General features: G+C 53.1%; 1 protein-coding gene across 9 annotated transcripts in view; it reads left to right on the forward strand.

The window, feature by feature from the left end:
• LOC144933057 (homeobox protein cut-like 1) overlaps nt 1-24,197 on the forward strand; it is a 198,265-nt gene that overhangs the window by 56,501 nt on the left and 117,567 nt on the right. For 8 of the 9 annotated variants that reach the window (XM_078857540.1, XM_078857546.1, XM_078857547.1 and 5 more), the window contains exon 2: nt 9,635-9,745. In XM_078857540.1, coding sequence (XP_078713666.1) covers nt 9,635-9,745 — 111 coding nt within the window. Of the gene's footprint in view, nt 1-8,774; nt 8,895-9,634; nt 9,746-24,197 lie in introns of those variants that run through there. The other variant, XM_078857549.1, reaches the window with a different exon arrangement.

Consider the following 24,197-nt stretch of genomic DNA (forward strand, 5'->3'; position numbering starts at 1 on the left):
TAAGGGGGCGTTTTGGGCTTTTTTCTGTATTATGCGCGCGTTTTTTTAGTAGGTTTTAGGCCATGGGATAATTGGTTAGGGGGGGGGGGCGGAGGCCCTTAGTTATTTTGATGCGTTTGTTTTACTTTCAACTTACGCACGTTGCAATTTGGGTTAAATGCCCTAGTAAGAAAAAAAAACCCCATAAATGTTGTGATTAATAGGGGACGGTTCACGGAAATTAGAAATAATGTCGCAGCGAAGCGTTTTGCGCGTTATGCGTAAACCACGGCGGAGCAGCTATGCGGTGTCCTAAAATCTTGTTTAAAACTATTACGCGCGGATTAAAACTACGTGTCCTGTAAGTTTTAATGAACGATTTAAGAGGCAATTTTGCTCAAAGTTCACTGCCGGGATAATTATTTTAAAGGGGTGGAGGGGGCGGCGGGTGTAAAACGCCCGTTATGGGTGGGGGGGTGTCTTTTGGGGTTGGCGTTGCGATTTCACAGAAAAAATCACAGACAATTCCCTCACCGTCGAGGTTAATTCTGAAATGAAGGGACGCGGTGGTAATGATGGTTTAACTCGACGGGAGAGGCGGGGGGGGCGATGGCGTGGGGTTGGGGGATCAAGTGAAGTGTGGCCCTTAGAACGGTGGCGGTGAGCGGCGAGGCTGCTTGGTTGATGTGGGGGGGGGGGGCTGGCGTGCCCCCCCCAAACGGAATTTCTGCTTCGGGGGTTCCCAATGGGTACAGAAGAAGAACTCGGGATTCATGCTCTTAGTTCGGTAAAGTCATGTAGGTAAAAAATGAAATTAAAATTAATAAAAATAAAATAAAAAATAAAATGATGCAGCAAATCTGGCTGTGACGGTCCCACCTGATGACGGAGACTTGTGTTGCCTCCGAAACGTCGTGATTTTTATTTTTTATTTTATTTTTATTAATTTAAATTTCATTTTTTACCTACGTGACTTTACCGAAAGAACTAAGAAGATGAATCCCTGCAGTCACGAAAGCTTCAAATCTAGAATTAAGACCTCCGGGAGTTTCGTTTTTTTTGCGAATGTGATTTTTATTGTCTTCCCTTTAGCCTCTGCTTTACACGCAGTGTATTGGGGGGGGGGCTGCTTTTGTTGTTGTGTTTTATTTTTTGTGTGTTTTTTTTAAAGAGCTGTTAATTAGTGGCAAATTACACGCCATAAACGTTTTTACGAGCGGCTTAGCGGAATGACCCAGATTTAAACGATCTTCTCGGTGCTGGTATTTAGGGAGATGGAGATGGAGCTCGTTTGCAGGAAGAGTTGTTAATGAAACGATTACTCGGCATCCCGGAGAATGACACGCGCTCGCGATTGTTGAGTCTGCGTGCAATTCGGCGCATAATGCACAAAAAATGAGCGCCATCTGGTCCGGGTGGTGACATTGGTTGCTGGTGCTGGCAATGTTGGTGGTGGCGGTAGCCAGTGGTGGTGGGGGTGGCAGTGGTGCCAGTGGTGGCAGTGGTGTTGGATGGAGGTGTGGGCAATGGTGGAGCCAAGATTTTCAGGTGGGGGGGGGGGGCAACCCCTCCAGCAATGAAATCTTTTAGGAGTTGTTCGTAAGGAGTTGTCCCTTGCTTTTTATTTGACGCGTGTGCGGCGATGGCGCAGCCATCGATCGAGGGTCGAATTCGAACCGTGTTGTGTGATCGGCATCGCGCTCGCTGAAGGTGTTTGCCTTCAGGGAAGTCGTGTACTGTATACGCAACTGCGCACAATTCTGTGAGTCACTTATAACCGCTTTGCCGTTACTTATTGCCAATTATGGGCTCAGACTATTGTCCTATCATCTCATAGAGTTCCTGGCACGTAATAATATGCTACACAGTGGCAGTGGGGGTCGCAAAATGCCGATTTATTACCAAGTGGAGAGACTTTGACTGCGGAGGGAGCTGGTAGGAACGTTGGGTTGCTCGGTCAATGGCCAGGGTCAACGGCGGCGTGGTGTATTCCACAAATATGCCCGACTGTGAGGGCGGGCACAAGCCGGCGTGAGTAGGTTAAACGTTGAGTTTTATAAGGGCACCACGGGGTGACCAGCCCCTCCCCACCCAGCCCCACCCCTCCCACCCCCCACCCAGCCCCACCCTCCCCACCCAGCCCCTCCCTCCCCACCCAGCCCCTCCCTGCACGACAGACGGACACAATAATCCCCTGTGGGCTGGTGTAATTAGGAGGTTCCTACCAGTATTAACATTACATTTGTTATCATGTTACAATGTAGTTTTATCCGTTCTTTTTGTCCATTAAAAACGACAGTCCCATATAAATGTTCAAAACTTTTTTTGAAGCACCCTGTACATTTGGGGACTCGGTGAGACTTTCCCAGGGTCCATCGAAGAGGCTCCATCTACGTTTGTAGGCCTCTTGTCACTCCACTGCTGGATGAGGACCCTCCGCCATACGACGGTGGGGCTAATTTGACCTCGCCGGTCACTGCAGTCTGTTGAAGGCCGCCTTCGAAGGCCGCCGTAGCCCCGCGACAGCGTGGCGGTCACCCATCCAAGCGACCTGCAAGGCCCGACCGCCGCTTTTCGGCTTCTGCGATCGGACGAGATCGGGGCGCATTCTGATCGTTGAAATGGTTTGGCAACAGCACACATTGTCTTCTATGCTTTTAAGATACGAACCAAAAAGGCCCCCTTGCATGCTCTGGTTCCGGTCTTTTAGTCGTCACCAAATGCCGGGGCCAAAACTCGCGGAGAAAGTGGGCGGCCTTCAGTTTGCATGGCGCTCGCCTGTGGAACAGGCCTGCCAGGGGATCTGAGGGCTTCACAATCATTCAGCAATTTTAAGTTAAATCTTAAGACTTAAATTTTTAAACTTGCTTTTACTTAAGATTATTTTATCGTGTTATATCTATTTTTTAATATGCCTCCGATAGCAATTTATTAGAATGCTATTTTGTTTTGTATGGAAATTGCTTTTATTGTCCTTGCGATTTAGTCTTTTAACAATGTTTTATTTTATCTGTACAGCACTTTGAATTGCATCTTTTGCACGAAATAGTGCTATAGAAGGAAAGACTTGATTGATTGATTGATTTGGGCCTAGGACTGTAAGCGGGGCGTCTTCTTTTGTAATGGAATTCCGACCACACGGAGCCATCCGCCGGGAAACGTCGGCGTGAGGAATTGATGACAAGGTGAGCTGCTGAGGGGAGCAGTGGCGCGGAGTTGCCCCGGATAGTGTGCGGGTAACGCGCGGATTATTTGGAAGCGCCGCCCTCCCCATCTTTGTGATGTCGTCGATTATTCTCTCGGTTTGGCTCGGAGTGAAAGTTTAACTCGGCGCAGTTTCATATTTATATAAAACAAATGTTTTTTTTACATTTTTTTTACTCACCTTCCCCTATTCCGCGCCTTCCCGACTAATTTAATTTTTCAAACGGTTTTTAATTACTCCACCGGCTCACAGAGCGGCGGTGTGGGGCCGGCACTTTACGCGAAACAGGGCGCACTTTGACGGCGTTTCTGTGGGACGTGCTCGCGCGCTCAATGGCCTGGCTCATTCGCGACAGCGGCAAACGCGCGGTCACTTACGGAGCGTGGGGGGGGTTGGAGTAGGGGGCGAGGGAAGGGTCGGGGAAACCGTCACATTGCACGGGAGTGGCCGGGTTGTGTCGCACATAATCGAAAATCGCTCCACCGCAGAATATCGTATTCGCCGTTTTCACGACAAAAACGTTTTCACCGATAAAAAAAAACGACAACCCCCTTTGTGAATCCACCGGTGGATCAAGGCCGCCCCCCGCCACGCAGTGTCGGCCGCGTGGCTTGTTTGACCGTACTTCACCACGCCGGCCGGTGCGTGGCGGCAGGTGGCAGTGGAGGCATCGCCCACCACTGATGAGAGCCGTGGTCGCACAGTAAAAAAATCTCTCCGTCGTTGCATTTACGCGCCGTTCAAATGCGCATCCCCAAGGTTTGGAGTCGTTCAAGTGAGGACCGCTTGTTTTCCTCTGCTGAACCAAACCAGCACAGCTGTATTCCGTATTGTGTGTCTCTAGTGCCTCTTCATATTGTTGTTATTTTTTTTAGTTCAACCGTTGCCTTGAGCCCTCCCCTTCAGAGATGTGGCCTCAGCCGCTACATATCTCTTTGTGTAGCGAGCAGCATTTTTTAATTGTCTGCACGATCCTTTCTTTGTGTTGTGGTTTAAAAAATAAAATGCAACGATCTGTTCGTTGACGTGCCCTGTCTCGGCATTTTGGTCCTTGCTTACAGCCGCGCGGTAATTCCTGAGTTCCACAGCAGCCTTCATAACCGCCAATGATGTCCGATTCCTCCGTAACCGAGTGCAGCTGTCCTTATCCAAACTCGCCCGCTGCTGTGAAGTGAACAACACGGATGTGACGATACAGTTTCATCCATGATTCAAACCGATTTTTATGCACACGCTGAATCGTGCACTTGCAAATTCGACCTTTGCGACGAATGCAAATTAAATACCTACGTTACATTCACCCTAAACTGTGCAAACGGAACAGAGGCTATTTGAGACAATACAAATGAGATGGTTAAAAAAGACAAAAAATTCCACGTTGTTCAAATTGTTGAAATTAATGAAATCCGGCGGTTGGAGTGGTTTGGACAGTGGGGCGTTTGAGGCGGTTGAGGCGGGTGGGGCGTTTGAGGTGGTTGGAGTGGTTAAGGTGGTTGGGGCGGTTAAGGTGGTTCAGGTGGTTCAGGTGGTTGAGGTGGGTGGGGCGGTTAAGGTGGATGGGGCTGTTGGGCGGTTGGGACGGTTGGGGTGGTTAAGGCGGTTAAGGTAGGTGGGGCGGGTGGGGCGGTTGGGGTGGTTAAGGTGGTTAAGGTGGGTGGGGCGGTTGGGGTGGTTAAGGTGGTTAAGGCGGTTAAGGTGGGTGGGGCGGGTGGGGCGGTTGGGGTGGTTAAGGTGGTTAAGGTGGTTAAGGTGGGTGGGGCGGGTGGGGTTGGTGGGGTGGTTAAGGTGGGGGTGGCTGTTGGGGCAGTTGGGGTGGTTAAGGTGGTTAAGGCGGTTAAGGTGGGTGGGGCAGGTGGGGTGGTTGGGGTGGTTAAGGTGGTTAAGGCGATTTAAAGCTTTCGTGACTGCAGGGATTCATCTTCTTGGTTCTTTCGGTAAAGTCACGTAGAAGGGAAGTAATAAAATAATAAAAATAAAACATAATAAAACAATTCTCACGACGTTTCGGCCACAACGCAAGCAGCCGTCCTCAGGCGAAGAAATTCTTCTTCGCCTGAGGACGGCTGCTTGCGTTGTGGCCGAAACGTCGTGAGAATTGTTTTATTATGTTTTATTTTTATTATTTTATTACTTCCCTTCTACGTGACTTTACCGAAAGAACCAAGAAGGTGGTTAAGGCGGTTAAGGTGGGTGGGGCGGTGGGGGCGGTTGGGGTGGTTAAGGTGGGTAGGGCGGTTGGGACGGTTGGGGTGGTTAAGGCGGTTAAGGTGGGTGGGGCGGGTGGGGTGGTTGGGGTGGTTAAGGTGGTTAAGGCGGTTAAGGTGGGTGGGGCGGTTGGGGTGGTTAAGGTGGTTAAGGTGAGTGGGGTGGGTGGGGCGGTTAAGGTGGGTGGGGCTGTTGGTTGTGGTTGGGGTGGGTAAGGTGGGTGGGGCTGCTGGGGTGGTTGGGGTGGTTAAGGTGGTTGGGGCTGTTAGGGCTGTTAGGGCGGTTGGCTTAGGGATGGGGCTGAATTGTGCCGAGTGGACATCAAGAATCATGTGACACCATTCACAGGAGTTGGCCATTGTGTTGCAGGGGGTCATGGCCCAGTCCCTAAATGTGCGTGGCCTCAGCGCGGGCCAGAGAAGCCTCCATTCACCTAACAACGCCGCCCTTTCTCTTACAGCGCCGTGTTTGGTTTGGCACACCGTAGAATCCTACCATTAATACGTTTGATTAAAACCGAACGCCTTTAATATACCGTGGCCGGGTATATACCGTCTTAAAAACAGTGAATCAATTATCTTATTTTTATACGTTGCGTGCCATGTCCGCGGGAGCTTTTGATAGATTTGTGATTTTTTTGTTGTCATTCATAATTCTTAAACCATTTGTTTTTCTTTACCGCGGTTCACGTTTCGCCACTTTGCCAACGACCGCCCCGGGGGGGGGGGGGGGGGGCTGGAATCTCAGCACCGGGAGCACGGTGAGAGAGAGTGGGCCCCCTTGTGTGCCCGCTGACATTGCGTTGGCGCACGTGGCCGCCGCCGCCGCCGCAGTGGTAGTTTTCCACAAACACCGCGATTGTCCCAGTGTGGCGCGCCCTCACGTGTCCTGGTGCCCGTCTGGTGTGTAAACGTCACCGCTAGGGAGACAAAGGCGGCCGGGCGTGGTGTTGAACACCCCCCCCGCCCCCTCCTCATGTGCTGTGCCGGCCTTCATAGGTGCTACTATTTGTGAACAACACTTGCCCCAAAAGTCTGTTCGGGCTATACGGTGACCAGAGTTCGATTCCCGCTCACAACCAACAACATTGACGAATATTTTGCACTGGTCCTGGGCCTCCCCTACGTCAACTCGGCCATAAATGAGTACCTGGTACAGTGTGGGGAGACAAAGACGGTCGGGTGTGGTGTTGGCCACCCGCCCCCTTTGTGTGCCGTGCTCGTAAACAACACTTGCCCCAACAGTCTGTTCTGTATGCACCATTGGGAGTGATGCAGTGGCTAGCATACCGTGCAATAAATCTTGCCACCCGAGTTTGACTCGCAACCGGGCTCTAGAAGCCCTATCGGAAGCGGTTCTGGGCCCCCACTAGGTCGACTCCACCATAACCTGCGTGGTCTGTAAGCATCAGCGCTGGGGAGAACACAGGCAGCCGGGAATGGTACTGACCATACTACAGCCCCAAAAGTCTGCAGGTTACACGTGGAGGTTAGGGGGGGGAATCTTTGTCTATGGGAACGAAGTGTGTTAAACTGTGTTGAACTGTTTCGATTTAAAGCTTGCATGACTGCAGGGATTCATCTTCTTGGTTCTTTCGGTAAAGTCACGTAGAATGGAAATAATAAAATAATAAAAATAAAACATAATAAAATAATTCTCACGACGTTTCGGCCACAACGCAAGCAGCCGTCCTCAGGTGAAGAACAGGTCTGTCAGAAAGACGCTGTCGAAACGTCGTGAGAATTATTTTATGATGTTTTATTTTTATTATTTTATTATTTCCATTCTACGTGACTTTACCGAAAGAACCAAGAAGATGTGTTAAACTGTGTTAACGAGATGGAGCAGGCTCGCGTACAGAGTTGCCGCTGGTGAACGCGCGTCTGGAAAGCCGCTGGGGCTGATCGAGATGGAGAGAGACTTTTTTTGTGTTTCTCCTTTCCCTCCGCGGTTAGATGGATTTATTTATTTCATTCACATTGAGACGCACAATCGGCGCCGTAATTATAAAGTGTGTGCCCGGGTGAATTGCACGCGGTTCTCAAAAACCTCCCCGACTGCCACTTTCGAACACGAAGCGGAGGCGGGGGGGGGGGGCGATGGGGGCCTCTGTCCGTCGCGATTCCGCGGGAGTTTTAATTTAAACGGCGCGAGCGTTAATAGCGGTGTTACGTCGCGAAGCCGTCAAAGCTTTGTTCTTTTGGAGATTGCTTAAAAAAAAAACTTTATTTCCCCTCTGCACGGTACAGATTGAGAGATTTTTTTGGTGTTTGATCCCCCCTCCCTCCCCCCCCCCCATTAGCGCACGATCTCCATGTTGAAGACGGAACTGTTCGTTCGCTTGAAAATGTTTCAATTAAACTTCCGAAAACGCCGTGAGAAAAAGTTATTACTGAGTAATTGCGCGCAGACACGTCGAGCTAAAGTGTTGGCACCAAGATATTAAACGACGTTATTAAAAATGCGACGACGTGGATTTAAAAAAAAAAACTTCTCTCCATCCCTTGTCTCTTCACTATGCTTGTTATTTATTTATTTATTTCCCCCCCCCGGGCAGAGCAATGGCTCGCGAACTTTTATTTTCTTTTACGATGGCTCGCGAACTTAACAACGCAGTTTGCGCGGCGTTGTTGCCGGCACGCGGACGGACGGTCAGTACCACGGCGGAACTCGGAGACGCGTAAATTGACGAGCGGCCGTGGCTCATTCGTTACCCAATTTTAATTCGGTGGACGCGAATGAACGACGAACAGTCGGGGGATGTCTCTCCCCCGTGTGTAGCATTTAATGGCAGTTTTTGTCATCCGCCCGTTGGGCATAAAGGTTTTGATTTTGTGGGTCTGGCAGGACTAGCAGTGGATGTTATCTCGACCGAGATTGTTTGTAATGGCAAGGGCGATACTGTTTTTTTTTTCTTACATTAAACTAAAAGCTCGGGACGACATTTAAGGAATTGGCCAAACACCGCAAAGCAGCAGCCTGTTTAAAAAAAAAACCCGTCCGAAAGAAGACTTTGGCGAGACTTTCCCGCACGATGAAGATGTCTCGTCGCGCGGGGCTGCGTTAGGAGCGCTGGGTACGAAGGAGATACGCAACGTGAAATGCAGAAGCGCGCGCGTGTGCGCGCAGGGGGCAAACGCCGCTGCGATTGAGAGATGATCTCCGCTCGAGTTGCTTCCTCCTCCTTGTTAATGCTGTAAATTCCTCCTACGCCAAATTCTCCGTCACAAGTCACCGGTTAACCCTACCTCCCTCCCTCCCTTCCTCCCTCCTGCCCCCACCTCCCCATGTGTGCCGCCCCTTACGACGACCTCCTCCTCTCCCACCCTTCACCCCAAAACGGCTGCCCCTCCTCCTCCTCATCCTCCTCCTCCTCCCCAACCGCCCCCCGAGCATTTTATTACTCCCGCTGCTCTCTTTCAACCCCGACGCTCTCAAAAATGCTTTCCTGTCCCGTTCGGTAACCATTTATGGTTTTGCCGCGCTAAATCTCCAGCGCGTCCTGGTATGTCGTGGCGTTCCTTCGCGCCCCGAACGTTTCTCGCGGCGTCGTCCGTGTCGGTGCGGAGAGAGACGACCCCCCCCCCTGCCCTGCTCCTTCCCCCTCGGGGTCGTCGGTTGTTGCGCGGGCAGTGGCGCGGGGGTGCCGGGGAGTTGGGGGTGGGGGGGCTGGCGGGGGTGGTGGTGGTGGCGGTGGTGGTGGTGGGGATGGGGAAGAGATTCCGAAGGGAATGCCGCTGCTGCTGCTGCCGCCGCCATCTAGCCCGGGCAGAGCTCGTGTAAAACAAAACGGGAGGGGTAAGGAAAGTTTGAGAAAATGCGCTTTGTGAGTGCGCACGCACGCGGGCGGGCGCGCGAGAGGGAGCCGCTGCCGCCACCGGGGCTTCCCGATGACTTTGGCCGAGTTATTATTGCTGCCGAGCGGTTTATTGTTTGCGTGGAGTTTTATGGATTTCAAGCCGGTGATGCTGCCCCCCGCCGCCCCCCGCTTTGAAGTTTAAATTCGCTACCGCGCGACATAGTCGGAACGCTCGCGTCGGACTCCGGTTACGATCGCCGCCCGCCTTCGTCGTGACTAAGGCGGGCATCGCGGTGGCCGTGTTCGGCCGCCGTTGAGGAGAGTGAGAGAGATACGGGACGATTTTTGCCGACGATGGTGGCCCATGATGATGATGATGGACCTGTTGTGCCATCCCATCCCACGCCCTCCTTTCCCCCCTCTATCCCCGCCTCCTCCTCTGACAGAGAGAACTTAGCGCCACGGCAACGGAGCTGGCCAATCGGCAAGAGGCGAGCGAGCAGTCCCGAAAGCGGCTCATAGAACAGAGCCGGGAATTCAAGCGGAGCGCACCAGAGGTGAGAGGCACGCGCGGTGCAGTCACACCACACGCGCTCACCACACGCTCACCACACACTCAGACCACACGCTCACCACACGCTCACCACACGCTCAACACACACTCAGCGTACTCACAACATACACTCAGCGTACTCACACCACACACACTCACCACACACTCACCACACTCTCACCACACGCTCACCACACGCTCACCACAAGCTCACCACACACTCACTACACACTCAGCACACACTCACCACACACTCACCATGCTCACACCACATGCTCACCACACACCCACCACACACTCAGCGTACTCACACCACACGCTCACCACACACTCGCCACACGCTCACCACACACTCACCACACACTCACCACACTCACGACACGCACCACACACACCACACGCACGCATTCCACTCACGACAAACTCGCTCACCGCCGCTCATCCACCACGCACACTCGTCCACCACGCACACTCGCCCGCCACGCACACTCGCCGACCACGCGACACACACTGCCCACGTACTCACCGGTCACACTGCACACACTCGCCACTACGACGAGATGCTATCTACCTCGACTGGTATACAGGAGGTCGTGGGTTCGATCCCAATGCTGACGCCTGGAAATTTGGAGTTTGCGTGTTATCCCCGTGGTCGTGTGGATTTCTCTCCGGGTCCTCCGGTTTTTCCCTTTAAACTTAGAATCATGCATTTCGAGCATTTGGCTGCTATAAATGTCCACGTGATAAGCCAGTTCGTTGAGCTTTCGTTTGTGGCCAGGTCACTTCCGAAAAAGAGCAATACGGCTCAGTGGAACTCACACGCACACACACACACAGATGTGCTCGTCGCACACACATCGGCACATGCATTCATCGGTGACGCGGCACACCGCAACCGCACCCAGAGCGCACACACACACATCCCACACTTGCCGTGCACTCGCCACATGCACACCACCGCTGACTTTACACCCCACTCACCCCACCCTCACGGTCCACTCGTCCCCCTCGTCTACACACCATGCAGCGTGCGTGAAGTGATTTTTTTTCCGTTAGTTTTTTTTATTTTAAAGAGGTGGACGCGTTGAAATTAGTCGTCTCCTTTTTCATCGAGCGGGCGCGTTGAAATTTGTTAAAGAGAGGCCACCGCGATTTGGGAGCCGCTGAGCAAGCGTAAATGTGCGTCGGAGAGTTGAAGCACCTGCCAAGAACACGCTTCGTCAAACGTAGAGATTTGTTTTTAATTTGTATGTTTTGTTGTTGTAATTAATTGGCGTGGTTTGTTGTTTAAATGTAACAACAACAACAACAAAATGATGGCGGCGATGTGGGCATATGGGCAGGTCCCCCCCCCCCACACCCCTTTTATCGACGGAACAAAAATAACAATAATTTGATTTTAAAATCGCCGCTGCGACAACAAACGGCAACAACGAACGAGAGCGCAACGACATCCCAAAAGGTGCAGCTGTCAAGGGCAGAGTTATTCCGACTTTTAAATAAAATGAAAAGTATTTGCCCACGGAAACCTGCGGAAAATAAAAGGAAAAATCGTCGCCCGACCTCGCGCGACAACACCCACACGGCGCTCGTTTTAATTCATCGCATTGGCGCAAGGCCCCCCACCCCACCCCACAACCGTTGGGGGTCAAGGGACGGATGACGATCTTGGGATAGATGGCGATGGCGATGATGGTGATGAAGAGGAGTTTTGCCGGAGTTGGGAGCGGCGCTTGTCATTCGCTCGCTCGTAGCTGAACCCGTGCCGTGCCGCGTGGGCGCAGTGCTTCGGAACTTCGTGGCGGTGCGGTTCCCCCCCAGCCCCCACAACCCCCCCTGTTGCTCCCTCTCTCTCTCTGTCCCCCATGGCTGTCGCCCCTCTCGGCGACCACTCGGGTCAGGGAAGGCTCTCGCTCCCTCGCCTACAGTCACGATCGCCTCTCGTCGGCACGGAGCGTTGAGACGTCGCGAGACGGTGCTCGCTCGGGCCACCGCGCCCGCGCCGCTCCCTTTGGCTGACGTCGTGCGACACGGAAGGAGGCTTCACGAGTTGTAGAGAGGCACAATAAGGAGCGGTTTAATCGGCTGGTGGCGTGGGGAGTGCCGTTGCGAGGCATGTGGCGTCTTCTGCGAATAGTGCGCGCCCGTCCGCCCGCTCGCTCGCCTCCCTGCCTGCTCACCCGTACGTACATTCGCACACTCGCTCATTTGCATGCTGGCCTGCTCGATCGTTCGATCGATCGCTCGCTCGCTCGTTCGCTCGCTCGCTCGCTCGTTCGCTTGCGTGCCGAGCTAGGCGACCGTTGGGCTGACTTTGCGAGAGCGACGAGTCAAAGTGACATCGCTCACCGCCTCCTTCGAACATTTTACAGCAAGCGTCTCTTCCCCCAACTTTACTCTGCTGGTGCTTTCGGTGTCGTGTCACAAGTGTCCAAATCGGAGCTTATAACTTTTAAACTTGATGCCTCGGTACAAAAGTACCGTGTGGCATGTGTAATCGAGAATGGCGTGTGTGTGTGTACTCTATGGTGGCGTAGTGGTTATGGCGCTGCGCTGCAAGCCCAGCGACCCGAGTTTTGATTCCCGCTCACGGCCACCGGTGACGATTATTTTCACCGGTCCTGGGTCTCCCCCGAGGTCGACTCGGCCTCAAATGGGTACCTGGTGTAGCGGTGTGTAGTAAACATCGCCATTGGGGGAGACAAAGGCGGCCGGGCGTGTTGCTGACCAACCCCACCCCTCGTGTGCCGTGCCGGCCTTCATCGCCGCTACTCGTTAACAATACTTGCCCCAAAAGCCGAGACGGGGGATCTTTGTCATGTCCGTGTCCGGTACAATTTCAAATCGGCGGTGAGTGAGCAAGGCACAATGGATAAGTGACACGTTGAACGCCCGTGCACCGCGTGACAATGACATTTGTGTGTCCGAGTCGGGCGGTGAAGGGTTAAACTGCAGGGCAACTTGGCCGGATCATTACGACGGCGGTGGATTAACCCCCCAAAGAAATAATACGAATCTACCGCAAATTACGTAATTGTATTTGAAGCGTGTACACAATCGCCTGTAGGTTCCTGTGCACAACAGGAACATCGGCAGGTGTTGCAAATGCGTGCGTGGCAGATGACGTACGTTTAATTATACACATAAACCATTACTTATCTGCATCACCAGTCTAGACTCGATGGTAATCCTGTCTTATGTGAGGGGAAAAAAAAATGCGTGCGTCCATTGTGTATGCAACGTACAGAGCACACGTTTGTGTGTTCGGTGTACGAACGTGTTCATCCGTGTACGGTGTGTGACCACCGTATGGTTTATACGTAACGTGTGTGTGTGTGTCTTTGTATAAAATGGAATGAATCCAATATGTGCGAGCTACTTTTTATAATGGTCTCTCTGTGTGTAACACTCATTGGTAATTGCGAATGACCGAGCGAGTGATGTAAATTCCCATTACGTTTCTCAAAGAGGGGCTAGAGGAGCGATGTCACGCTTGGCACTCGCTTTATCGCGGTTGGCTACGTACGGTGCAAAAGAAGCCTCGTGTTTAAACAGGTGACCCCTCCCAACTTTAGCTGACGCCAAAGGTGACAGAAAGCGTGGACGGATGCTGCCCGCGCTCGTGTTTACTCCGCATTGCGGGGGTCCTCGTGAGCCCTCGTTGTTGTGTTGTGAATTCTGTGTAAATAAAACGCATTTACAGCCCACGGAAGGGGGGCAGGGGTGAGGTTAAAATGCGGGGACGTGTGTGCTTGTGTGGGGAGCGGTGGCGCAGCGGTTAGCGCTACGCTGCGCTACGAACCAGCACCGGTCTTGGGCCTCCCCTAGGTCGAGGTTGTGTAAACATCGCCACTAGGGAGACAAAGGCGGTCGGGCGTGTTCCTGGCCACACCAGCCCCTCGTGTGCCGTGCCGGCCCTTCATAGGTGCCCGTTAACAGCGCTTGCCCCGACAGTTCTGTTCAGGCTATGCGGGGGATCTTTGTCTTTGTGCCTCAAATGAGTACTGTGCCTGATGCGGGATGTGAACATCGGCACCGGGAAGACAGAGATGGCCGAGCGTGCGTGGTGTTAACCACCCACCCCGCTCGCTCGCGTGCCGTTCCGGCCTTCGTCGGTGCTTGCGCTCGCCAACAGCACTTTCCCCATCAATCTGTTGGAGATTGACACGCGGGCGGGGGGGGGGGGCCCTTTGTCTTTGTATTGTCGAGTGTGCGTCGCCGCGTGCGGGCTGCCTGCACGTTGTCTTCCTCGCCCACGCACAACGGCGTCAGCACAGGGGAAACATCTCTTAATGAGCACCCCTTCGACAGAACCTCTAGGATCACACCCGCCGCACTCGCCGCCGCCTCTCCGCTCGCGTGAGCGAGGGGAGGGGAGCCACACTCTGCCACCCCACGCGCACAACCAAATCAAACCCCCATCACGCACCCCACTCGCTCCCACTCTACCACCCACCACCGACCCCCCCTTCCATTCTCAACGGAGCCACCTACACACGTGGCCGCCCGGCAGGAAGCTCTAGAGGTGGGGAGAGCGAGCGGCCGATTCATTAGGCGGCGTGCCGCTCGTTCCCCTGCACCGCCTTGTAACGAGCCCCCGGTGCTGCGAGGCTGATTGAGAGGATCAAAACGGGCCTCATCAGAGGTTTTTAACGCATCTCAGCGGAGGCCCGGATAACGAACGGGATTACAACGCCTCTCCCCCCGCCCCCCCCCCCCCCCCCGAGTTTCGGAGGAGGGAGAGAGAGGGTGAAACAAAAATATATATATACACACGCGGCTAATGTATTAATAAGTACACTTGTGCGTTCTCTGACAAGTGAACATCAGTGTTTAAAATAATACACGCGCCGTAATAACGGAAGCGCGTTATTAGCTAATGAAATGCGGAGCTGTGATATAATTTAAAAACCTACTCTTCTCGAAGGCAAGTCGACGCGCCGTCGATTTCATACTCAACTCCCCTCCCCCCCCCGAAAGGGACAGATAACAGAACGTGTAAGTGCGGCGAATAGTTTTTTGTGATTTAATAATGAGCATTTTTTTTGAGAAGAGAATCAGCCGTCACGATCTCCTCCTTATTCATCCAGGAGAGTCGCATGTCTCTTATTCAGAAGGGTGGTGGCGGCGGCTGCTGCTGCTGCTGCAACTTTGGGTTTTTATTTGTAAGAAGTTTTCAGCCGATTATTGATGCGTTGTGTTTATTATCTCACGTGTGGGAGGAAAAGCTCCCGGAGAAAACCCCCGCATGCGAGGAGGGCCAACACGTGACTACATGAAACCATCCCCCCCACTCTTGTCTTCGAAACCTGATTCGCTCACAAGTGACGGCATCGCATTTATACCACCTCTATTTAAGACCGAAACACAGCAGGAATTCTCTGCAATTCGTGGCTGTTGCGTGACGGATGCCGATTGTAATTGCCGGCAAAACGTCGTACTCCAATTTGTAAATGTTGTGTGTTTACTCTCCAACACACCGGTGTGCTGAACTAGTAACTAATTGGCATGTTTTGTTCACGTGACAAAACTTACTAATTGGATGTGTCGGGTGGCGGCAGGTTGAACGACACATTTATATTTACGCATTCTAACCCAAAATGAAAAAGAAAAACTCTCATGAATAATATTGGTCGCTAAAGCCTACGTGTTAAACTGACTCTATCCCCGTACCGATGGAAACAGGTGGTGATTAGTCCACTTGCTGTACCGCCTTCTCCTGGCGAGCCACGGGAAGGGAGTTTCACAACAATCTTGGTGGCGATGCAGCAACCCTTGCTGCTGCTGCTGCTGCTGCCTCCCCAGAGTTGTGGATTGCAGGCAGCCACTGCAGTGTAGCCGTCACCACTGCCCGGGCTAGTAAAGTAAAGACAAAGATCCCCCGTGTAGCCCTGACAGACTGTTGGGGCAAATGCTGTTAGCGAGCACCTATGAAGGCCGGCACGGCACACGAGACGGTGGGTGGTCAGCACCAGGCCCTTTGTCTCCCGAGTGCCGAGATTTACACACTGCACCAGGTACTCATTTGAGGCTGAGTCGACCTCGGGGAGGCCCAGGACCGGTTAAGATAATCGTCACTGGAGTCGAATTGAAATCTAGTCACCGGGTTCGTAGCGCTGCACGCGAACCGGTGCCCCAACGCTCACCGTTGGTAAAGTGGACACCACCTGGTGAAGCTGCACCGTTTGTTTTTCAGGAGATCGCTCTCGTCCTGTGGATCGACTGGGACCTGCCGTAGGACCGTGGACTTGCCCACCGCTGGTTCATTCTTAACCCTCAATAGTCACGATCCATGTCATGGCAGCACTTCGCTTATTTTCTTGGTGACTGAATCCATGAATGTAGACGCTGTGATTGCCTCGCGCTACACTACGAACCTGGCTGCCCGAGTTTCAATTCTTGACCACGGCTAACTTCGGTGACGAGGGATATCTCAATTGGTCCCGGGACCCTGTGGCCTTCGCCATTTGGAGAAGTATGGACAAACACCCAATCGTTAAAATTGCATCGGGGAGGCATTTATCCAGCAGAGGATTGACAGCAGAGGATCGCACCTCCGATTAGCACGGTTGGCGACATACGGTGCGAAAGAAGTTCAACGTACATACAGAGGGACGATTTATTTTTCATGAATGACCTCTTTGTTGTTGGCCACACCTCTATTACACGTGGTCCCCATTGAGGTGCACAGCATGGAGATGAGAGAGGTCATGCACCTGCAGGTGACCTCTCTCTCCCCCGCATCTTCTGCTCCTCCCTTGGCCGCCGGATGAGGATGTAGTTGCTCCTCACCTCGCAACTGGGTGAGCTGAGCCAGCGAGAGATTTCACAAAAACGCCTCGAAGCTCGCCGATTCTGATTCATCGGCGGCGGCGGGAGCGCCGATAGCCCTTTTCCACCGGCACATCCGGGCCGAGTCAGCACAGGGGCCCCTCACGGTCCGGGTGGTTTTCCCCACCGGCCGTTTGCCGTTCCGAGCTGGAACCAAACCGTGCTACGCTGGCCTCACGGGACATCCGAATCTGGTTTGGGGGCCGAGCAGGGCCAGGAGGGGCGGGACTAGTGACGTGTCCACGTCACGCGAGGTCGGTACACCGTGAAGACGCGACATCGACACGCGGTGCGTCCCGTCGACTCGTCGACTGTGACGTCGGCCGAAAAGCCAGATTTAGTAACTTGACAGTCATTCTTGCCGTTCGTCAGTGACCTGGCCCGGAGCGATGGACTCTGCTCCACTCGACAACCTGGTTGGATCACGGACGGCCGAATCCCCGGGTTCAAACCCAAAAAAATCCGAACGGTGGCGGTTCGGCTGAACCCTGACCCACGAGCCAGCCGGTGGCACTCTCCTCGTCGAGTTTTAATGGGAACGCGGGGATTGTTAGAGTTGGCACCTCCGTTAATTGCCACGCGTGCCGCCCCCGGCCTCTCGCTGTGAGAGAACTCTCCGTGCTTTTTGCGCGTCAACCGTTTGTCAGAGCCGGCGTCGGTGGAGAAAAGAATCTGCATATTAAGAAACTTGAGTTTCTGAGTCTGCCGTTCGCTCTTGTCGGTCACAGGGCTCACGAGGGGTTTCGTTTTACAGGGTCGGGAAACGGTTAGTTTGGAATGGAAGCAACCGGGGTACCTGCGGTGCCTATGATCAGCTATGTACACTAATATGACCTTTGACTTTTGTAAAAATAAAAAAAACTCCACAAGCATCATATTTCACCTCGCCAAATCTTTGGGGCGTTTTAATATTTAACAAAAACCTCTCGACTTCGTCTTACATTTTTTTTTTTAAGAGATGACAGTAATTGGGAATATTTTTTAAAATATTTAAAATGAATAAACGTGCACGTAGCAAGTTGGGAACAAAGGAGCGCCCCTGGTAGGCCGAGGGGAGTTTTCTGAACCGTTACGTTTCGAGAGCCCCGCGGTAAATTTTTGCGACGCGGCGAAGTTTGTGGTTGCGCCGGTGCGGCAGATGGAAGCGCCTGGTGCGGCCGGGTTGAGGAGTCGGCGTGGGGGGGGGTGCGTGTGAGGTGGGGGCGGTGGGTGGTGGTAGTGGCGGTGGGTGGTGGTAGTGGTGGAGGGTTATGGGGAAATCGACACCTGACATTTCTAGTCGCCGGGCCCTCGCCGTGCAATCATCTCATTCCCCCCCCCACCCCCCGCCTCCTCTGTGCGGCGTATCGCTCATTAACGGAGGCCGTGCGTGACATCACTGGGGTGGTAATCGCACGCAAGCCTCTCCACGCGCAGAGGTGTGACTCCGCGTGTGCTCGCCGTTTACGTGGAGATGTGGTGCAGATGTGTGTGTGTGTATGTGTTGTTTGCTCACTGCGCATGCATATTCATGCCTATGCGTACGTGCAGGCGCCGGCTTATTCGGCAATGTCTCGGATTTTTTATTTTTTTTACCCAGTGAGAGAGCCCGCTGTAATAAATAACAGGTCTGTTTTGCAACCTAGAGTGGCGGTCAATTAAAACGAGCACAAATGTCGTCCATATTTTTTTTAAATCTGGAGTGCTTTAACTTCTTTTATCACTTGTACCACTCGAACGGTGCTGAGTGTCGCTGGCAGCTTGGCGCTTCGGGCCTCTGACCCCTGCGATCCGTGATGATGGGCGAGGGTGCACGTGAATGCGCAGAAAGCAGAGTCAAAGCTCGCGAAGAAAACGCGCAAAATGTAACGTAGCCCACGGGACACGATGGGAGTCCAACGCTTTATTTAATTAATTGCGTTGAAACATTTTTTTCTCATTTCTCTCTTCCTCCGTGAAACTTGATCGCCGGTAATTATTACCGGCGCCAATTATTTTAATGGCCAAAAATTGTGAGGGAAATGTGACGGCGTTAGAGCGTAATGAGACTCGCGCGACGGACGCGAGAAATTAGTGACGAGACGACGGGGGAAACGCGGTCAGCGCTGCCGTGAAGTCGTCGTCATCGTCGTCACCGTCGTCATCGTCGTCATCGCGTCATCATCGTCACCGTCGTCGTCGTCGGCGTCACCGTCGTCACCGTCGTCGTCGGCGTCACCGTCGTCACCGTCGTCGTCGTCATCGTCGTCATCGCGTCACCGTCGTCATCGTCGTCGTTGTCATCGTCGTCATCGCGTCCTGCCGTGGAGCCACGTAGCGAACGTCCAGTAATGTTTGACATGTAGCGCGTGGCAAGGTGGGGAGATCGAGAGGGCGTCTCTGTGCGTGCGAGTGCGTGCTTGAGTGCGCGCTTGAGTGCGTGAGTACATGAGTGCGTGAGTCGGCGAGTGCGTGAGCGAGTGCGCGTGTGCTTCAGTGAGTGCGTGAACCAGTCATGATTGCGTGAACGAGTGCACAAGTGAGTGCGTGCATGCATACGTGAGTGCGTGATTGCGTCAGGGAGTGCGTGAGTGCGTGCATGAGTATCGTCGCTGTTAACCGCTCCGCTCTCCTCTCGGGGAGGGGCGTCCGGACGCTTCTCCGGCCTCTTTAGCTGCGAGCTTCTCTCGGCAACGGATGCTGCTCGTGACATCAGTTGTCTCCCTGAACATCAAATTGCTGCCGCTGACAGCTTTTAAAAAGAAATTGCCTTGCGATATACCCTCTAGAAAGCGCTTGACATAATGGGGGAGGTTGGTGGTGTGGGGAGTGGGGGGGGCGAAGGTTGAGGTTGGGTTAGCAGTAGAGGCGCGATTGTGATTACGGGACAGCGTTAAGGTTTTTCCGAGTTAAGGGGGGCGGGGTATTGTTAGCATTGGTGTGAGGGATAGGGTTTGGTTGTTTGGGCTGGAGGTAATGTTCGGGTTGGTGTTTGGGATCGGATTGATGTTGGGGTTCGGGTTGGTGTCTGAGATCGGGATCATGTTAACTGTGATGTCAGGAACAACAATATTGCGTTCAGGTGGATGTTAGGGATTCATTAGGGTGGGGGATAGAGTCGGGAATACGCCAGCGTCTTGAGCCGCCAGCGTTTTGAACCACCAGCGTCTAGGCTCCCAGCGTCTGGGTCTGCAGCATCCGAGCGTCTGAGCGGCGGCATTTGTTTGGCCGCTTCGCGTTGGGCAGTGCGGAGCGCGTCGAGACGTTTCCGATAAAAACGATCGCGCCGCAGCGTCCGTGCGCGGTGTGCGCCGCACGCACTCACGGATTAACACCGCCCACCCGCTACCCCCCACCAACCCCCCCCTCCCCCCCCTTTGCCTCCCACACCCCTCCCTCCTGTGCGCGCTGCGCGATGGAAAATTGAGTCTTCTTAAAACATTAAATTAAATAAACTGCTCCGGCTAAACGAATCAAATAAATATCATCGCCCCTCACCACCCCCTACTCTCCCCACCCCTCCCAAAAAAGAAAGACAACAAATCGGGAGAAGCACGTCCCATGTTTTTATATGAACGGACGGAGGGTGGCTTTTCTCCGGGCGTCACGGTTTTTTTGTGTCGCGAGCAAAACCGGAATCGGCCGCCAAAAACAGCGAGAGCCGGACCACCCCGGACAAAACAATGACGGCGTCCGGGGACTCGCTCACGATTATTAAAGGTAATATATATTTTTTACGTCCAAAAATCGGAGCGGTAATAACATAATTTATTCATCCCAGGACGGCTTTGTGGAATCTAAAGACTCCGTGATGGTATTCTTGTTCGAATCCTTTTAAAGGAATGTTTGCTTCCGTGTCACCGAAACCACCCAAGTACCCGGATGATCCTCGATTGCGTTTAACACTCGGTTGGGTTAATCAGGAACCCAGCAAATCTCTACGCGATCCACCAGCCATTGCCTCCAATAGCGCCGGATCACAGTCGTGGGCCACCACCACCACCACGGCCGGCACGTGGTGGTGGCGGCGAGGTGGTGACGGCAGCGCTTCCTGGGCCCCTCACCCACCCCCCCTCGCCCCCCCCCCCTCCCCCCACCACGCATTTTGTTTGCGAAAGAAGAATTTGACGCTGAGCAGAGGCTCTGGAACATCGTGCATTCCGCGGCGGCGCGGCGATGCCCGGTGATTGATATGCCGCTGGCCGAGAGGCCGTCCCCGTGTTTTACACGACGGCTCCGAATTGGCCGCCGTGTAACAACCGCTTGCGTGCACGCCGGCGCGCGTGCGCTCGTGTTGCACACGTGGCTGCGTGCACACGCAGGAGGGGCAGTGTAGCGGTTAGCGCGCTGCGCTCAGACTCCCGCTCACGGCCAACACTCAGTGACCATTACCTGGACTGGACCTGCGCCTCTCCTAGGTCGACCCGGCCTCTGAGTGAGGATCTGGTGCGGTGTGTAAACATCGCCACCGGGGAGGCAAAGGTGGCCGGGCGTGGTGCTGGCCACTCGCCCACCCGTGTGCCGTCCCGGCCTGCATAGGTGCTACTCGCTAGCAGAACTTGCCCCAAAAGTCCGTCGAGGCTATACGGGGGATCTTTGTACGTGTGTGGGAGCGGTGGCATAATGGTTGAGGCCTTACTCTACAAGTCCGGCAACCCTTTCAACTCTCGGCCATGGATAACATCACCGACGTGTGATATTTCAATCGATCTTTGCCCCCCCCCCCGCCCGCCCAGTCTTCATCAACCCGCACTGACCTGCGTGATGAAGTATGGTCAAACGACCCCCTACGGCGAACACGTTGTCGGGAGGCCTTCATCCGGCAGTGACGAAGGACTATAAATGAAAACAAGTGCCTGGTGCGTTGGATTCGGCATTTAAATCGGCTTCGAGAACCAAGGCTGTCGGGCGCATAGTGGTGCTGGCCTCGCCATAACCTTAATAGGTGCTCCCTAACATGCACTGACAGTCACGGGGATTCTGATCTTAAAGGTGGTGCTAGGGCTTGGGTATTCGGAGGGCCTCTGCTTCAGAGGGACCACTGCTGTTTGCTCGAGGGCCACTGGCAATTGTGATGTATTTCCACCCTTAGTTCAGGGAAGATCAGGGTCAGGGTTAGGTTGTCCTTTGAGGCCCCTTCATGGGAGTGTAGAATTACACAACCATCCCAAGACGCCAGCAGATGAACAACCCTCCAGCGTTCGTTTGAACAACAAGAGGACGCTTTGAATTTTTGCGATTGAAAGTGAACAATAATAATGATAATAAACAGATCATCGGTGAAAAACGTACAAAAAATTATAAAGGGATGGGTACGTGTATCGGTGGGGCGATGTGGACGGAAAAGCGTAACGGACTTAAAACAAAAAAATGTTTTGGCTTAAGGTTTAATCGTCATCTCGTCTTGTCCTCGCGCCTGCGTCGTGTGGGACAGAGCGAGAGACAGACGGACGGACGCAACCACCACCACCCTCATTCCAGACACCACATCCTCCGTTGGCCGCTTCTCTCCACTTCACCCCCCCACCCCTCTCACCGCCGCAGCCGCCACCGCATTGTAATGGTTATCATATTCACCAATTGTGGCACGGTCGTTTGCGACGCAAGGTCATATCACCCCGACCGGCTCGGCGCTCCTCGGTCTGATATTCAAAACAGAAAAGGGAATACGTAGGCGTCAAAAGATTTTTTTTCGCGTAAAAAAAAAAACCAAAACATAAAAAAACTCTCCAGAAAACAACAACGCAGCGCGAAGAAAGTAAAGTGGATGGGATGAAAAAGAAAGTCAACGAAAGAGAGAGGGGGGGATGGAAATGAAATCGTACGAACGCATCCAGGGCCACTGGAGTTGAAAGAGAACACGAGAAAAGCAAAACAACAACAAAAAACGCTTACAAATGCTAGGGAGAGCAAAAAACACAGCGGCTTCTTCTGTGGCTGGCAAAGGGCCGAGGAGGCTCGGGTTTGTCAGCAGAGGCGTGCGCATGGACGTTGTCACTCACGGCTTTGCGACGTTCGAGAATAACCAACCCAATAACCAACCCAAACCCGACCAAGTGTGTGACGACATAAATAAGTTAACAAACACCGCAGGTAAAAGGGCCAAGTTGGCACTTTTTTTCAACAAAACTTTCATCCGGTGAAGATAATTTTCCCGTGAGCAGAAAAAAACTCCGTCGGTCCGGGGCTTTCTTAAATACGCAGGTAAGACTGCGTGTGAAACCAACGATTCAGTGACGAAGCTGGCTCCTGCGCTAGCACAGTTAACAAAACAACACAAATTAAACTCGTTCGCCAATAACGCTGTGGCCCTTAAATGGAGACTAAAATAATAATAGAAATATAATGCAACAAAAATAAAAAAAAATGGGGAGGGGGGGGGGCGATGTTTTGGGCAGTGGCCCCCATCAAAGAACACGTGGTGATGCGCTTTGAAGCTGTGCCCAAAATGGTCTCCTGTTATACATTTCCCTTTTTAAGATAGTGAGCTTGGCCGGCACTCTCGTACGCTCTCTCTCTCTCGAGCGAGCGAGCGTGCGTGCGGTGCTGCGGCCCATCCGTGGAGCGTTCAACGGCTCGTCGCGAGAGGCTGGCGGTTCGAACCCCAGTGGGCTGCCCCCTGGTCAATGCCGCCGTGCGTGTTCGGCCGTATGGAGACGCGCCGCCAGCTTCGCGGCGGACGTGGTAAAGACCGCCCGACGTCGTCGTTCTTCAAACGAGAAGGCCACGGTGTATCTGATGGTTGACCTTCATTGGGATCGCGGCGTAGCAACATCGCTCCCTCCTGGCAGACCGAATCACAAGAGTGGGAACGTGTATTTATACTGGAGGAGGAATACGATGAGCTGTGAAGCAGTTTTTTTTCCACGTCCAGTCGGGGGCACGGGGTGAGAAAGTTATAACAACGAACAAAACAAAAAAACACGATGGGAGTGCAAAGTATAGGAAAGGTAAGAACGGCGCTTATCCCAAATAACGACACGAAAACCCAATGTTATAAATTACTATTAATAATGATGAAACTGAACCGATAAGAATGCTTAATGAATCATAGTTTTATTAATGACTGTATATCCTAGAGGTTTAACGATCCCTCCTCGCCCAGTCCCGGGCGATGTGATGAATTGTCTTAGATTGAGTCGCAACTCAATTAACAATGTGTTAGCACCTCTAGTGGCTGCAGGGTTCCCACAAGTAGCCATTGAATAAAAAATGTAATTGAATAAAAAATAAAATATCGAAAGGTTCATTAACCCTGCTCACACGATATACCGTGTGCTTAAGAATCAATATTAATCGATTATTCAATGCGACGCCTTCTGATGCAATACCCACGACCGTGTGTATGTGGTAAGCCGATATAACATTCATAGTGACTCTTCACCGCATCGCTTTAGGACCCCTCTAACTCGCGCTCCACACGTGCAGCGGCTGCTCGATATAAGTAGCCGGGTTTGGCCCTCCCTTAGGTCCGCTCGGCCTAATTTTTTAAACACGCAATTGCACCTGGTGGCCGTGAGCATCACGGGGAGACAAAGGTGCCCCGTGCCGCCCCGCCGACTCCCCTCCCGGGTTTGTGTGCGGCTGCTCGCCTCACCCCACCACCCTCGTGTTGCCCTCGCGTGCCAACCCGCGATAGGCAGCCAGTGCGGTCTTATCCTGGCTCA

The sequence above is a fragment of the Lampetra fluviatilis genome, chromosome 6, assembly GCF_964198595.1.
Source record: "Lampetra fluviatilis chromosome 6, kcLamFluv1.1, whole genome shotgun sequence".
Taxonomy (NCBI): Eukaryota; Metazoa; Chordata; class Hyperoartia; order Petromyzontiformes; family Petromyzontidae; genus Lampetra; species Lampetra fluviatilis.